Raw genomic sequence first — 14,058 nt, forward strand, 5'->3', positions numbered from 1 at the left:
ATTCAGTTTCCATCGGTGCAAATATATCATTAGAGGTTAAATATAATTAAATTTTAACATCAAGTCGGAAATCTTGAAATGAAGATTGGGGATGAAGCCGATCAGAAGAGGAATTACGACTCGGGCTCTGCGAGATGCCCTTGCGATGATAAATCGATCAAAGATCACAGCGGCGATTGTGTCTATGTGGGCAACATGTGCAACTGTTGTCATTGGTAAGGCCAACATTGACACTAATGTGTGTGGACTCCCACCACTGTTCACAGCTATAAAACAAGACACCGACTGGATTCACAGTCTATTGCACGCGAGTTAGCCATCATGAGCACATACGACTTGTTTATCTGTTGTTTATTATTTACTGCTGCTTCTGCAGCACCCGCAGAAGGAGGTACTCTAGGTCAAAGTTCTGAATAAGCAGATGAATAAATAAATAAGTGGAATAAATAAATTATATATATATATTTTTTTTATTACTACAATTAATACATGACAATTCCACTTATTGAATTTGTGGTTCCTTGTCTTATTATTTCATTTTTTTTACGATAATTCACTTGTGATTATTAATTTTTTTAATTTCTTAGGCTCAAATTGGTATTAATATGAACCAATATCATTTAACGAACAATTTCTTAATTATTGTAGAAATAAATCATCAGGGTCATGAAAATCGGTGAAATCCCTGGGTTTTTTCCTCTTGGGGACGAAATGAAAATTTAATTAAATTAGTTAAATTAGTCGGAAATTACGCGAGAGTCTCATAGATTCCACAGAATAAAATTTAAAAAAAAATTAATTTTTCTCTCCGTGTGATAATTTTTTGTTCAAGAATGCGATAAGACCAAATGCAAAGGGCCCCTGAAATTCTACAATGAATTATCCTGCGAGCCAGTTTACAAAAACGAGGACGACTGTTGTCCCTACAAATACAACTGTGAAAATCTGAGTGAACGATCCACTGACAAGTGCTACCTAAACGGACACACGTATGAAATTGGGGAGCAACTACGAGAGGAGGATGCGAAGCCCTGCGACATCGGGTGCGTCTGCAGGGAAAACCTGGGAGTGTGAGTACTAACTATTAGCCCTGAGTTCCGACGAATAATGTTCAGTAAGATCTTCTTATGACTCATTGTGCTTTACAAAAGCTCATGAGGAAAATTTTGGTATCTGCAGGGGCTTCCGAAATATTTATGGTCACCTGGCTGAAGATTCAAATTATCAGTTTTGAAAATTTAAATTTTATTATTTGAATTCCAGGGCTGGATTCACCTGTGCTGTCGTCGATTGCTTTGCTCGTGCCAGACCTGGATGTTATCTCGCTAGGAATTCCTCAAATTGCTGCCCCGGCCCTGAAATTTGTCGTGAGTGTCAATTACCAGGGACGCGGTTATTTTAGGGTCGTTATCTGTACGGATCTACTTAATTGTCATCGGTCGTAATATAAAAGAAAATAATTAATTATTATTTTAGCTGGAAGCCAGGAAGAATGGCCTAAGTGTGAAGTAGATGGAAAAACCTACAATGCAGGTGACTACTTCGAACCTGCAGCAGAGCCCGACAAGTACTGTTATTGCGGTGCTGGGTACACAGGTAACTATTTGAACGTATCTGCGAAAAATCGCAGTCCGAGGACTAGAAAAATTCGGGAAATGTACCGGGAGAACTTTACATCTTCTGTTGGAATATAAAATTCGTGAGGCGAAATGAATTAGCACAGGGTAAATGGAGGAGTCGATAACTACGATTTTTTCGCAGGCGAAAACGTCGAGCCCTTCTGCAAGACCCGGGGCTCCACATCCTGCGGAGTGGAACTTCGTAACGCCTATGAGATTCATAACAACTGTCCACCGGTCTTTTACAACTCCCAATCCCCGCAGACCGATTGCGCGGTGGCTTTCAGATGTCGTAAGTCCGTCATTTATCCCACTCTATAAATACCCATAAATTATTAATTCTATAATTATTATAATTGCGATGATTAATTAATTAGTGACTAGTAATTTTTTATTTAATTTCAGAAAACGATAAAGACGAAGTTATCAATGCTGAGGGAACCCCTGAAACAGTCGACGCAAAATCAGCGTCGGACGAGGACGTGGACATGTGCAAATTTGGAAACATGAGCATGAAGCTGGGTCAGGAACTCAATCAGAAGACAGATTATTCTTCAGTGTGTGTCAAGTGCGTCTGCGAGGTACCACCGATACCCACCTGTCAGCGACTACCTGATGATATCTGTGATGTTACCGATCACCCGAAATTCAGCTAAAGTGGAAGGGTGCGCCCTTAGCGTGTCGTTGGCTAGTGATTTATACGATTTTTGAGCATTATGTACTCGTTTACTAATTAAATAAATGGAAAAACAAGTTGACGTGAGTCTTTTTATTTGTAGAATTGAAAAAAATGGGAGGAGTGATGTTCAAAAATGAAATATATACATATTTATGTATATACATTATATTATATAAATATCTGGCAATCTTTGTTTCACACGAGAGAACCTGTCGAGGTCGAGTGCTTAAAATTCGTGTCAAGGGGATGACCTTCACCAGTGATTTCAGTCCCAACTCCTGCGAAAATTTCACCTGCTGATCCAGGATTTATGACCCCTGATAGGCGAATGTGTTTTTAACTCATGTTAGTAAAATGAGGACTTAAATTCATGGGACACCGGCTCGTCTCTCACAATAACTGTCTGAATATTTAAAAAGGTACGAAGAACTAGCTGATGTTCGATCATACGTGTAGTTGTCTCCACGTTAATTTCCTTAGAACCTTTTCATTGTCAGCACTTTGTATTCAACGTACACCAGCGGAAGTCTCATCCAAGGTGAACAAACAATTTAACATGTATGAAAGTGCGGAGATACGAGAAATATTAATGAACATAATGACAGTAACTTATCGTGAATTCAGGCACGATTTCTTTAAAGAGACACCCGTAGTCGATTCCTAGGGAAATTTTATTAAATTTTCATTGGACTTTCCACTACAAAGGAAATTCGATAAAAAAATTGTCCTGCGATTAAAATTGCACAAATCGCCGCGTAAGTTTTACAATTTATTCTGTAAAAATTATCCACCTGTTTGCTGACTCATCGCTACGAGGACAAGTTGTTCCGTAATTTTTCCTCAACGATTTAAACTTTTTACGAGACGGAAAATATAAACAAATGGTGCGCTTTCCAATAACCGTTAAATATTCCAGTTTTTTTTATTTTAAAGGGCAATACGTCGGGAATCGTGACGCGATTTCTGTAAAATTCCCAGAAGAAGATTTTCCACCGGCGATGACATAAATTGTTCGGTAATTTATACTGAATATTCCTCGACGTGCAAACGCCTCCGGTGCATTATTCACTGCGAGGAACGCGTGCAGAGATAATCCTTATGAAAATACTTGCATAAGTGAATCATATCAGATGAAAAACAAAAGACATTGTATTTATGTTGTTCAATGCCAGCCAGCAGGGAACCCCCGTCAAATAAATAGAATAAAAAAAAAATGCGGAAAAGTAAGGCTCTCGCGCATCGAAGAGCAGACGAAAGGCCTAAGAAAACGTGTCATCGTTTTATTTATTATAAAAATCTGTTGACCCCTTTGTCTTGAGGAAAGATTCATTCAAATATAAAGGAAGGCATCAAGGGAACTCAGTCATTCTGACCTGCGCCGTCATGAATGCGCTCATCACCCTCTGTCTCTGCGCCTTAGCCGCAAATATTGCCGGGACATTTGCTCAAAGTGAGTGACCAACTCCGACTACTTTTTCACATCTAAATCTCCGCTTTTTACTCAGGAAGCGAGGATAAGGACTGCCCGGGACCTTTGAAGTTTTACAGAGAGATCGGATGCAATCCTGTGTACGACTCCTCTGACGATAAATGTGCGGCTAAATTCGAGTGTAAGAGTATCGATAATCGTTCACCAGACAAGTGCTACTTTGGTGGCAAGGAGACCAACGTTGGGGAGGGACTTTCTGATGAGGATAGAGCCCCGTGCGATCACTGCACTTGTGCCAAAAGGGGAAATCAGTAAGTGATAGGGGAGAGTGGGGTAAAGAGGGGATTTATAATATTTATTATATTTATCAAATTATAATTTATGAAATTTATTTAATTTATTATCAGTGCAGGATTTGTTTGTGCGATCGTCGACTGCTACCACCCGAATCCTCGCCCAGGATGCTATCAACAGCGAAACGCGACCCAGTGCTGCCCTGGGTTCACTTTAATATGTCGTGGGTATATTTGTAAACACATTTGAATCAAAATCATGATTTAATGGATTGTGAATGATATTTTGATTTAGCTAACGATCCACGAGACATCCCCACGTGCGAAGTTGATGGTAAGGTTTACAAGGACGGAGAGTACTTCCAACCCTCCTCGGAGCCGAACAAAAGGTGCTTCTGCGGTCCCGGATATAAAGGTAATGTTTACGGGTGATTTTTACCGACAGTAATTGACCCGGAAAAATTATTTTTGGTCGAGGGTAATTGCTTGAAAAATCTAATTGAAGAAAATTACTTTATAAATTAAATATAATTAACGAGATACATACTTTACGCTGTCAATTATCTTCAGGACAAAATATCGCTCCATTCTGTATCTCCAAGGCGAGGGTTGAATGTCGGACTGAACTCCGATATAGTCGAGAAGTTGCTGGAAGATGTGCTCCTGTGTACGAAGCCGATCAATCACCTCAGACGTCTTGCACTACAAAATTCCGATGTCGTGAGTCTTGTCATCCCTTATCATTCGAGATAATCTTGGTTTAGTGGTAGATACGATATCAGTTATGTCATCAACATCTCGTAATTTCAGAAACACCGAACGATAGGGTCTTACGCATAGACGGCCCCAAACCCGAAGGCGTCTCATGTAAATTCGGCGATCTGTCCATGAATTATGGTGACGAGCTCAGCATCGGTGATGACGCGAATGCAAAATGTGTCAAGTGCCGCTGCGAGGTATCACCTACACCCACGTGTCAACGTCTACCGCGAGACAAGTGCCAATGATTATGTTCTGAGACTGTCAAAAATCATGTTCACAATTTTTTAATGCGTCGGCTGATTAATTGTAAAGGGGATTATGGATGAAATAAAATTACTGAGTGGGACATAATCCAGTGTTTGTTTATTTCATTTGTTCGTTGCCGAGTGAGAGGAGTTTGTTATCGGTCAAATTTGAAGTCCGGATAATTTTTATGGTGACAGAACGGGGCATTATGCGCTGGTATTTTTTGCAAAATTTTAATTTTCCTAAAATTGTAAAATGAGATTAGAAAATAAGTTTTAATATGAATTTTCCGAGTTTCTAAACCCAACATTTTAAATTGAATGATGAATTATACGCGGCAGAAGAGAATTATGTGCAAATCACTGCTTCGAAACCAATTTTGCATTTCTTTGAAGCGGAAAAATTCTGAGTAGCGTCGGAGTCGTTTTTATATGAAGACGATAGTTCTCAGGACTTCCCCGATTAACACGTTAGCTATTATTATTATTATTTTGGTTGTATATAAACGTTGGTAAGTGAAAACTGCATCATTCGGTGCTTCTTGACTTGGAGGAATCCTACAACACGAAAATCACAATGAAAATTCTTAAGCTCACCTTTTTGATGGCAATGGCAGTCGTACTGGTTATTTCTGCTTCAGGTAATATTTCAATTGCTCAAGTAATTTTGTCCAGTAATTTTTCCATTATAGAAAAATTAATTGTTCTTTTATCGTTTTATTAACTTTTTTTACAGTCGAGGGTTACGCCGTCGGAGAAGGCGAACACAGCCGCCTCCAACGTGACGTACCCTGCGGTGGAATCAACATGAACAACTGTGGAACGATATGCGTCGCCCAGGGAAAACGTCCCAACGGAATGTGCCAGATAGGCGGCTGCATTTGCATTTAAAATGTTCATAAACAAATAAAATAAAATGTCTTAAATACTCTTTGCTGCGTATCACATGATTGATCGATGAAATTCGGTTCTTCCCAGAGAGATAATGAACGGCTATATAAAGCCAGAAGGTGCGGATTCGATCAGTCAAAGTTAATTTGTCAGATATTACAGGATCGATCGTCATGGCAAAATTCTACGGATTTTTCGCTCTAGTGGCTCTGGCCCTTGTCATTATTTCTATTGCGGGCACAGGTGAGATTTGACTCAGTCGAAATTTAATTCCCGGACCTTGTTATGAACTTCGTAATTCGAATAATAAAGTATACCATTAAATTCAGCCCACGGAGAAGCCGCGGAAGAGGTACATCCCCGTGCCCGACGGTCCGTACCGTGCGCAAACATCGCCATGCACAATTGCGACACCATCTGCATTGCCAGAGGAAAGCGTGCGACGGGATATTGCGAAATCAACAGGTGCATCTGCTACTGAAGTCAACAAACAAATATGTCAAATAATCCTCCATTCGAACAATCTAAATAATATTGTAATCCATGATAGAAATATCTGGTGAAAAATAAATGTCCTCAAAGCAACAAATCACGAGTTTTGTCATGTTCTCCCCACATTGGAACTCCGTTCGTGTGAATAATCGCTGAATTTTTATTAACAACGATATATTTTTTATGTATTTTCCTGTGAACTGTTTCCTCTTATGCAAATAGTCCAGTTATATATAGGGGAGGACTTTGACGGACTATTCCAGTACGATTTTCAACAGTCCCGAAAAACCGCGGTTCATTATGATTGGAAAAATCCAGATTTATTCGCTGGTGGTGATGGCGGTGATGATCTTCATGATGACGCTATCTCCGGGTAAAAACCTTTTGTTTCAACCTCCAGAAATGTTCTAAGTTCACTCGAGGAAATTAAGTACCATGTCGGTCTCTCATAATGAGCAAAAGACTATTTTATCACGCTGTGGGAAAATATTATTTTTAAACCCCATGAAAATATTTCCCCAACTGTTTGCTAGTAAATTAATTCAGTTCCATCTTCCTGGTGGTGACGTTAATTAATTTATTAGTTATAAACTTTTTCCACGCACTAGGGAAGCAAGAGAAATTACGATTACTGTTTCAGTGTCTGGAGGCGGTCCCTTGCAGCCGCCCCAGTGCATCCTCTGCCGCAGCCGAGAAGACAGCGCGTCAAGCGAGTCAGGAAGCTCATCATCGAGCTCATCCGCAAGCTCGAGCGAATCGCGTTGAGTATATCAAAGTCCCGTACTTATTTCGAAGGGGAAAGAACTCGGAATTTCATTTGACTATTGTTCGTTTTAATGTTTAAATGATAAATTCTAGTGTTACTAGTTGAGCATAATCAAGAGCATTGTAATCGTGTTCAAGGGAATAAATTACTCGGCTAAGAACATTATGGTTGTTTTCGTATTACATTTATTTATTATTTTATGACAGCAACAACAATATTTATATGGTGACCGAAATGTGATGGAAAAACTTAAGGAAATGGGTAGAAAACTCGATTGGATTTCTATTCAATTTTCAGCTTTAATAGAGAATACAAAAGTAGATGAAATGTAAATTAATAAACAATAATAATAGTAGTGAAAATATATTACAAATAATCCACAGTCTTTCAGTTGCGTCCTGATTTATTTATTTATTGCTACACTATTTTTTCAAGTGAATAAAATTTCTATTTCCTCTCCAATTTTGAAAGTGCGATTTCTGAATACGGAATAATTGGCCAGGTCTTAAATTACTGTTATTTTTTTCTCAGCAACAGAAAACAATTATTTGCCATTCATTATTATTCATATATAATGAGCTACGACTGTTTGCATTGTCTGGTTTTCCTGCTAAAAATTCATGGCAAGTGTTTACCATTATCGAATCTCATTTCCAACTCCACTATCTCGACACTTTAACAAACCTCCGCTGAATTATGATTGAGTTATCCTTCCCGACGATGGTTTACCATCAGCTCAATATTTTTTTTGGAGGCAAATACAGCGGAGGTATATAAAACCGCGATGCCAGATTTTCGTATTCAGTGCAGCTTAATGAAGAATTATTGGGAGTGATAAGGAATTAAAATGAAGAAGTGTGAGGTTTTCAGTTGGATTGTGATAATGGCGTTTGTATTTTTGGCAGCTCTAGTCTCAGGTAGAATCATTTATCATGACTTCCCCCAATGAAATTTCATCTCAAATATATTTTTTTATTTTAGTCGAAGGACTACCCGCACGTGGTCCCCCCATGTGCATCCTTTGCCGGTGATGGGCATGAACTACGTATTTTTCGAAGGATAAATTCGATTTTTATCGTGAAATAAAAAATTTTGTGTCGCCTAACAATTGAAAAAACAAACAAATAAAAAAGGATTTACTATTGAAATTTTTTTTTGTCAATTTTTTTTGGTGGCAACTTTTTAGCTGATCCTAGAATTATTTACAACATTTACTGGTTTAAAATGTGGTGTTAAAATAATGCACAGGATGTTTCAACTCGTGATATCTCGAAACGGGAAGGAATATCTGAATGAGAAGATAGAGCAGGAAAATTATCGAATGGCATTGAGGTAACAGAATGCACATCAATAATGTTCATTCATGATTAATCAATTGTTTACGATCATTATTAATGATCATCGAGGTGTATCTCTACCACCTTCTGCTCGTGGAAACATTTCAGTCGCAATCAAGGACTTCACCTTACAACTTCTCAAAGTGCGATAGAACAGTCTCTGTGAAGAGGACAATTTTCGTCATGGCAAAGGCACAGATCTTGGCTCTAATGCTGATGGTGGTGATCACCTTCCTGGCAGCGCTGATGCCAGGTAAAATTTCCAGAATTTGTTCTGCTACTTCTTATCCTCATAAACAAATCGTGAAAAAATAGAAATTCTCAGAAAAATAATCAGAATAAAATCAGCCATGTAACGAACCACTCAAAGTATTAAATAAAATTTTCAGGCGACAAAAATCTCTATATTCTTCTGAATTTATTTATCGAGAAATTTAATATCAATTCAATTTTTCAATTTCAGTTGAAGGCCTAGCACCGCAGAATCCCCCCCAGTGTATTCTGTGCCGAAACGGATAGGAATGGATCGGGTTTCTCTCATGTATCGATTATAAACGGAAATTAATGATGTTCTATGATTTATTCGTTCTCCTCACAATTGTTCAGTTGAATAAAAAAAATTACTTTCAAGAATTATTCCGCGCAGATTCATTGTTATTACCATTGACTTGATTGATGGGTTTTTCCTCCTGATTATCATCATTATGATGATACCAGCTCGCGCAGGAAAATCGACGATTATCGCATAAAGGAAGGGAAATGACAGAATTTCGGAAAAAAACCTCTTTTATATAATAATATGATAAAAAGAGATAGCGATAATTCGGCTATCTCTTTTCGCTGATAATTTATTGGTAGAAAATTGATGATTGGCAAAATGCACTCGCTGTGTTTTGCCACTTCACCATTGAATGCAGTGAATTTTCCTGGTAATTAATGAAAAAAAGATATTTCAAAGGATCACGTGCAATTACCTCATCATTAAACATGACTGATGATCATCTATACTTTCCTGATCTCCTTTCTCTCAGTGCATTTGCACATAAGAAGTGCAACTGACAAGTGCTGTGTCCGGATTAAGCCAACAGTAATTCCCTAAAATCTCTAATTAACCGTCATGAGGAACTATCAAGTGTTCCCGTTGGTGCTGATGGTGGTGGTGCTCATCCTTATTACCCTGTCTCTAGGTAAGCAGAAGTATTTTTAAAAAATCAACTAATTACCCGCACAGGGTGACACCGAAAGAAATATTTAGTAAAAAATATGGAATTGAAGTTTACTTACCGATTACGGACGTAACCAGGAGAATTTAACTGATGGTATTGCAATTTTTTCCATAAAATTTACATAAAAGTTTATGTAAGTCATTAATTTGTAAAATTGCTCTCATATTGCATTTTCATTTCAGTGCAAGGGCGCCCTGACTGGGGACCTCCCCGCAATCAACAATGCATACTCTGCGGAAAATAAAAATGAGAGGGACTCCACTCCGGATATGAATTCCTGTTTTTACGAGGCATATTGTGACACAAAAAAACCAAAATGTAGATTTTGTGCAAATTCAATAAATCAGATTACCCGAAATAAATATCACCGATTATTAAAATGAACAATTGCAAAAATAAAAAATATAGTATAAATTAATCACGACTGAATTGAATTGCAAATAAAATCTAACTTAAGATATCTTCAGGATGAGAAACGATTGGAAGATATGGCATTGAAAAATAAGAAGGGGCCATTAGCGCTGACCGTTCCCATCAAGTGTATTTCTAATGATGATTATATCATGTTTCTTGATCTATTGCCTTTTCTCAAGAATGCATTTCAGTCGTAAACAAGTCCTGTTGCTCACAACAGTAAAATTAATAAATAATAACTATGGGAAAGGTACAGGTTTGCCTTTTGATTCTGACAGTGCTGGTCGTGTTTTTGGCGGTCTTCGCTTCAGGTATTGTTGCAATTTATTTATTTATTTATAATTGAATATATTCTTGTATCTTGTTTGCTTGATTGCCGATGCCTCCCTTATATTTGTTTCTCTTTTTCGTTTTAAAGTCCTCGAATAAAATAAAACAGTATTTTCCAATGATTTTTTTGTAAAATATATTTTAAAAAGATGAAAAATATAATTTATGTAATTATATTCATAATTATATAATTATGGTAAATAAAGAGTATAAATTCCAGTACAAATATCAAATGATGGGGAATGATCACGAATTAAATATTTATTTAATAAATTTTTCTACTTCAGTTGATGGACTCCCTGTACCGGAGCCCCAAAATGGACAAAATCGCAAGACGACTCCACCTCCAGGTAATTGTTAATTTATCGATTAAATAACTCAATAAACATAAAAAACTTTCATCAATTGGAAATCGCTCAATTAATTTTTGTGTAGAAAAGAAATTAATTCTTTTTTACAGGGAGTGGCGGCGGTGGAGGCGGCGGTGGGGGCGGTGGGGGTGGCGGTGGTGGCGGAGGAGGTGGGGGCGGTGGATGCATCCTTTGTCGGTGATACGTAAAACCGAATTCTTTCTGATTGTAATTCCCATTGCTACTCAATGACAACTCGGCGATGACAATATTTATTTAATCAATATCGGATATGATTAAACTATTATCTCTGTCCTTCTGGTTTTATTATTACGGTTATAGGGTCAGTAGGTGAATAAAATACGAATGAAAATTTATCAGTTTGAGCTATAATTATTTAGTCACAACAAGTGATGAATGTTATTCAAAAATAAATGGCGAGAAATCGGTTAATACTTTTTAGGGAATGTTTTATATTTTTATACTTTACTAAAATCATTATCAAAAATTACGTGCAATATGAAATGATTCAATGAAAATAAAAATGAATAAAAAAAAATCAACAAATGAATAAATAAAATGCAATTCTATTCATTATTTGGGTAATTATAAGTGACCGGATTTATTTATGACACGAGAAAGTCGTTATGATTTCCGCGTCTCTTTTTCCCTGCCCTATCGCAATATTTTAACATAAAAAATCGTCTTTCGGTGCATTATTAGTCCATAACGGTAATTACACACTTATTTATTCAATGTCTTCTCGACATGCAGACACTACTGTCACATATAACAATCGCACTTTTCAAATTTAGTCCTCAGTGTATTTCACAGAGAATCTCTTGAACTGTCAATTCCCATGGACAAAACGCAGATCTTCGCATTTGTCGTGACAGCGGTGGTCATATTTTTGACCGCTCTGACCGCAGGTAAATCCGAGAGAAAAATATTTATTGAATGAAATCCAATGAGAGGATGCCTTTCGATAAAGTCTGGTACTAAATAAATTGTCAGAAACTTGGGAATAAATTTCTGACTAATTTTTGAGCACTTTGGAATTTTTTGAAAATTGTTCTTTGGGTGAAAATTGTGATTTTATCACTGAAATTAATAATTCCTTCACAGCTGATACCACGACGACAGAACCTGGGAACGCACTTGGCTGCATACTTTGTCTGCAACCGCCGAAATAAGTGAATGATGTCGAAAATATTTTTAATGACTATTTTAAAACAAGAATGCGCAATTTTAATAATAATTGTGGACGCGAATTGCCGTAATCTCCTCTTGTTGTTATCATGATGCTTGTAAAATTTATATGATGAATAAAATATTGATGAAAATGTTACTATAAAATAAATACAATTGTCTGTACATTTGTTTTTTATTTTTGAGGCGACCAATTTTTTTATAGAGAAAAATTGATCCACCACTAGCCCTTAATGTCCTTGTAACGCTTAATTCTGGAAGAAAAAAATCATACGGTGTGTTATTACTTTGTCAATAAGTTATAAACATTTCCTCCTTCTGTGTACTTCCCCGAGTCTACTTACACATGAGACCTCATTGCCAAGAGGTCATCATCGACTAAAAAATCATCAAGTGTCAGCAAATGATTAGATCTATTACAACGAATGAATTTCCGAAATCAGGGCAGTAACACAGGCAGAAAAAAAATTGAAACAAAAAAATGAAACATATTTTTGACTCTTGGATTGAAGAACAATGCAATAGTTACCTATTCCTCCCTCCAGTTATCTATTTTTCATTGTTTTAGTCCCATAAAATATTCACAAATGTGAAGGATTTTTTTTTTGTAGAAAAGATTACGGTAGACTGAATTAACTTAAAAAAATTACAGCTGTTGACTGTTTTTTTATTGGAATATAAACGATTAAACACTTGGGTTTAAAAAATTATTAATTTATGCACATAAAAGTACTGAAAATCATAACTAGTTTCGTTGTTTTCCAAACGACGACTAGCAATGGTTCGAAGGAAAAAAATCCTCGATTGTGGAATCCCACTACTGCCTTTCCAATTTCTTATTTCCATTGACAGACAAAACGTAACAGGGATTTTATCATGAAAAATGACAGCGTCATTGAATCATCGCTTGCAAATATGACTCTGGACAGGCTATCACTTCTTCGTCCACGGTACTTCCCCGCTAATGATGAGAGTCCCTATATAAGACTGAATCTAGAAAATCTCAACATTCAGTTACAGTTGACAGAGTCAATCAGAAGCTAGTGGAACCAGCAGCTCTATAAAATGGCAAAGTTCACCTTCTGTCTTCTTGCCGCGGTGGCAGTTCTCTTCGTTGTCGCCTCAACTCCAGGTAATGGATTTTTCAATCTTTGGGAATGGAAAGAAGGGGTGGAAAAATTTTATAATTAAATTACCAGGTTTTTCGATAAAAATGTTATCTACATGAGCGAACAAATTTGCAAAATTTAATTTAATAATTAAAATGATAATTGCGCCGTACAGTGAATGCGGAAGATGATCCAGTGGTGGAGCACCTCCGTCAGACCCGAGTAGTTTGTGATCTTCTGGGGCTGGGTGACAGCGGTTGTGCTGCTCGTTGCATCGTGCAAGGAAAGAGGGGTGGATGGTGCGAGAGAGGAGTCTGCAACTGCCGCAACTGAAGCTCATCTCCGTCGGCCATCGAATTATTGTACCATGCTGATAGCACTATGATGTTTATGAGGAATGAAATATATTGGAATAGAAAATTAATTCGATGCGGTGATGATTCATTAGTCTTCTCGAGGAATCTCCGGATAAATTAACTTAAATTTAAATTTCATCAATTTTTTGCAATTACTTTTAATTAATCTAATGCGATGTACATTCGATGGCAAGAGGGAAACATCTGAGGAAAATGGCAGTAACAATTGCATCTGTGGAGTCAGGAACGAATTCTTTTGCCGGGGAACTTGCGTCAATAACAAGTGCCAGTGTGGTTGACCATCCCACGTAGGAGATGAGCACTGGGCCAGTATCGGCCAGTATTGGCCGATACTGGCCCAGTGTCGGCCAATACTGGCCGAGCCTCGGCCCACTGTTGGCCGTTCGTCATCTCCTACCAGGGATGATGGAACCTCATTCATTAAATAAATTGATTGATTACATTACAAAGTCTGGATATTTCCGAACGCAAAATATTCCCCTGAAAGATGACAATAAATCTTTGGTAAAAAATACCATCGTTTCTCCGCT

The 14,058-nt window shown here is 37.4% G+C and overlaps 4 protein-coding genes and 1 long non-coding RNA gene across 6 annotated transcripts; 4 read left to right on the plus strand and 1 right to left on the minus strand.

The window, feature by feature from the left end:
• The first annotated feature begins 230 nt into the window (after nucleotides 1-230).
• On the plus strand, nucleotides 231-2,369 carry LOC135165077 (uncharacterized). Its single transcript, XM_064126016.1, has 6 exons — nucleotides 231-391; nucleotides 833-1,070; nucleotides 1,264-1,367; nucleotides 1,477-1,596; nucleotides 1,762-1,911; nucleotides 2,025-2,369. Exons 1-6 carry the CDS (start codon nucleotides 322-324, stop codon nucleotides 2,273-2,275), a joined length of 933 nt encoding a protein of 310 aa, XP_063982086.1. The 5' UTR covers nucleotides 231-321; the 3' UTR covers nucleotides 2,276-2,369.
• A 1,220-nt stretch (nucleotides 2,370-3,589) lies between these two features.
• Nucleotides 3,590-5,133, plus strand: LOC135165078 (uncharacterized). Its single transcript, XM_064126017.1, has 6 exons — nucleotides 3,590-3,748; nucleotides 3,804-4,038; nucleotides 4,135-4,244; nucleotides 4,316-4,435; nucleotides 4,591-4,740; nucleotides 4,831-5,133. The coding sequence occupies exons 1-6, from the start codon at nucleotides 3,682-3,684 to the stop codon at nucleotides 5,025-5,027; spliced, it is 879 nt and encodes a 292-aa protein (XP_063982087.1). The 5' UTR covers nucleotides 3,590-3,681; the 3' UTR covers nucleotides 5,028-5,133.
• Nucleotides 5,134-6,607: 1,474 nt separating this feature from the next.
• On the plus strand, nucleotides 6,608-9,149 carry LOC135165089 (uncharacterized). Of its 2 annotated transcripts, XR_010299425.1 has the most exons (4): nucleotides 6,608-6,783; nucleotides 7,051-8,093; nucleotides 8,158-8,766; nucleotides 8,977-9,149. XR_010299425.1 is itself a non-coding variant. In XM_064126039.1 (2 exons), exons 1-2 carry the CDS (start codon nucleotides 8,571-8,573, stop codon nucleotides 9,030-9,032), a joined length of 252 nt encoding a protein of 83 aa, XP_063982109.1. In that variant the 3' UTR covers nucleotides 9,033-9,149. The 2 variants fall into 2 exon arrangements, 1 of the variants encoding a protein (XP_063982109.1); XM_064126039.1 differs by lacking the exons at nucleotides 6,608-6,783; nucleotides 7,051-8,093 and having other exon boundaries at nucleotides 8,571-8,766.
• On the minus strand, nucleotides 8,645-9,623 carry LOC135165091 (uncharacterized). The gene is made up of 2 exons (XR_010299426.1): nucleotides 9,488-9,623; nucleotides 8,645-8,802 (listed from the first exon to the last, which is right to left on the minus strand). It is a non-coding gene; the product is annotated as an uncharacterized LOC135165091 (long non-coding RNA).
• Nucleotides 9,624-10,324: 701 nt separating this feature from the next.
• On the plus strand, nucleotides 10,325-11,413 carry LOC135165090 (glycine-rich selenoprotein-like). Its single transcript, XM_064126040.1, has 3 exons — nucleotides 10,325-10,464; nucleotides 10,771-10,833; nucleotides 10,944-11,413. Exons 1-3 carry the CDS (start codon nucleotides 10,395-10,397, stop codon nucleotides 11,033-11,035), a joined length of 225 nt encoding a protein of 74 aa, XP_063982110.1. The 5' UTR covers nucleotides 10,325-10,394; the 3' UTR covers nucleotides 11,036-11,413.
• The last annotated feature ends 2,645 nt before the right edge of the window (nucleotides 11,414-14,058 follow it).

This window comes from Diachasmimorpha longicaudata, chromosome 8 (genome assembly GCF_034640455.1).
Source record: "Diachasmimorpha longicaudata isolate KC_UGA_2023 chromosome 8, iyDiaLong2, whole genome shotgun sequence".
Lineage (NCBI taxonomy): Eukaryota > Metazoa > Arthropoda > Insecta > Hymenoptera > Braconidae > Diachasmimorpha > Diachasmimorpha longicaudata.

Coding starts and splice junctions, on each gene's coding strand:
- LOC135165089 (XM_064126039.1), top strand. CDS start 8,571: ATGATCATCGAGGTGTATCTCTACCACCTTCTGCTCGTGGAAACATTT. Junction 8,767..8,976: donor CCTGGCAGCGCTGATGCCAG/GTAAAATTTCCA, acceptor TTTCAATTTCAG/TTGAAGGCCTAGCACCGCAG.
- LOC135165077 (XM_064126016.1), top strand. CDS start 322: ATGAGCACATACGACTTGTTTATCTGTTGTTTATTATTTACTGCTGCT. Junction 392..832: donor TGCAGCACCCGCAGAAGGAG/GTACTCTAGGTC, acceptor TTTTTGTTCAAG/AATGCGATAAGACCAAATGC. Junction 1,912..2,024: donor CGCGGTGGCTTTCAGATGTC/GTAAGTCCGTCA, acceptor ATTTAATTTCAG/AAAACGATAAAGACGAAGTT.
- LOC135165090 (XM_064126040.1), top strand. CDS start 10,395: ATGGGAAAGGTACAGGTTTGCCTTTTGATTCTGACAGTGCTGGTCGTG. Junction 10,465..10,770: donor TTTGGCGGTCTTCGCTTCAG/GTATTGTTGCAA, acceptor TTTCTACTTCAG/TTGATGGACTCCCTGTACCG. Junction 10,834..10,943: donor CAAGACGACTCCACCTCCAG/GTAATTGTTAAT, acceptor TCTTTTTTACAG/GGAGTGGCGGCGGTGGAGGC.
- LOC135165078 (XM_064126017.1), top strand. CDS start 3,682: ATGAATGCGCTCATCACCCTCTGTCTCTGCGCCTTAGCCGCAAATATT. Junction 4,245..4,315: donor TGGGTTCACTTTAATATGTC/GTGGGTATATTT, acceptor ATTTTGATTTAG/CTAACGATCCACGAGACATC. Junction 4,436..4,590: donor CTGCGGTCCCGGATATAAAG/GTAATGTTTACG, acceptor AATTATCTTCAG/GACAAAATATCGCTCCATTC.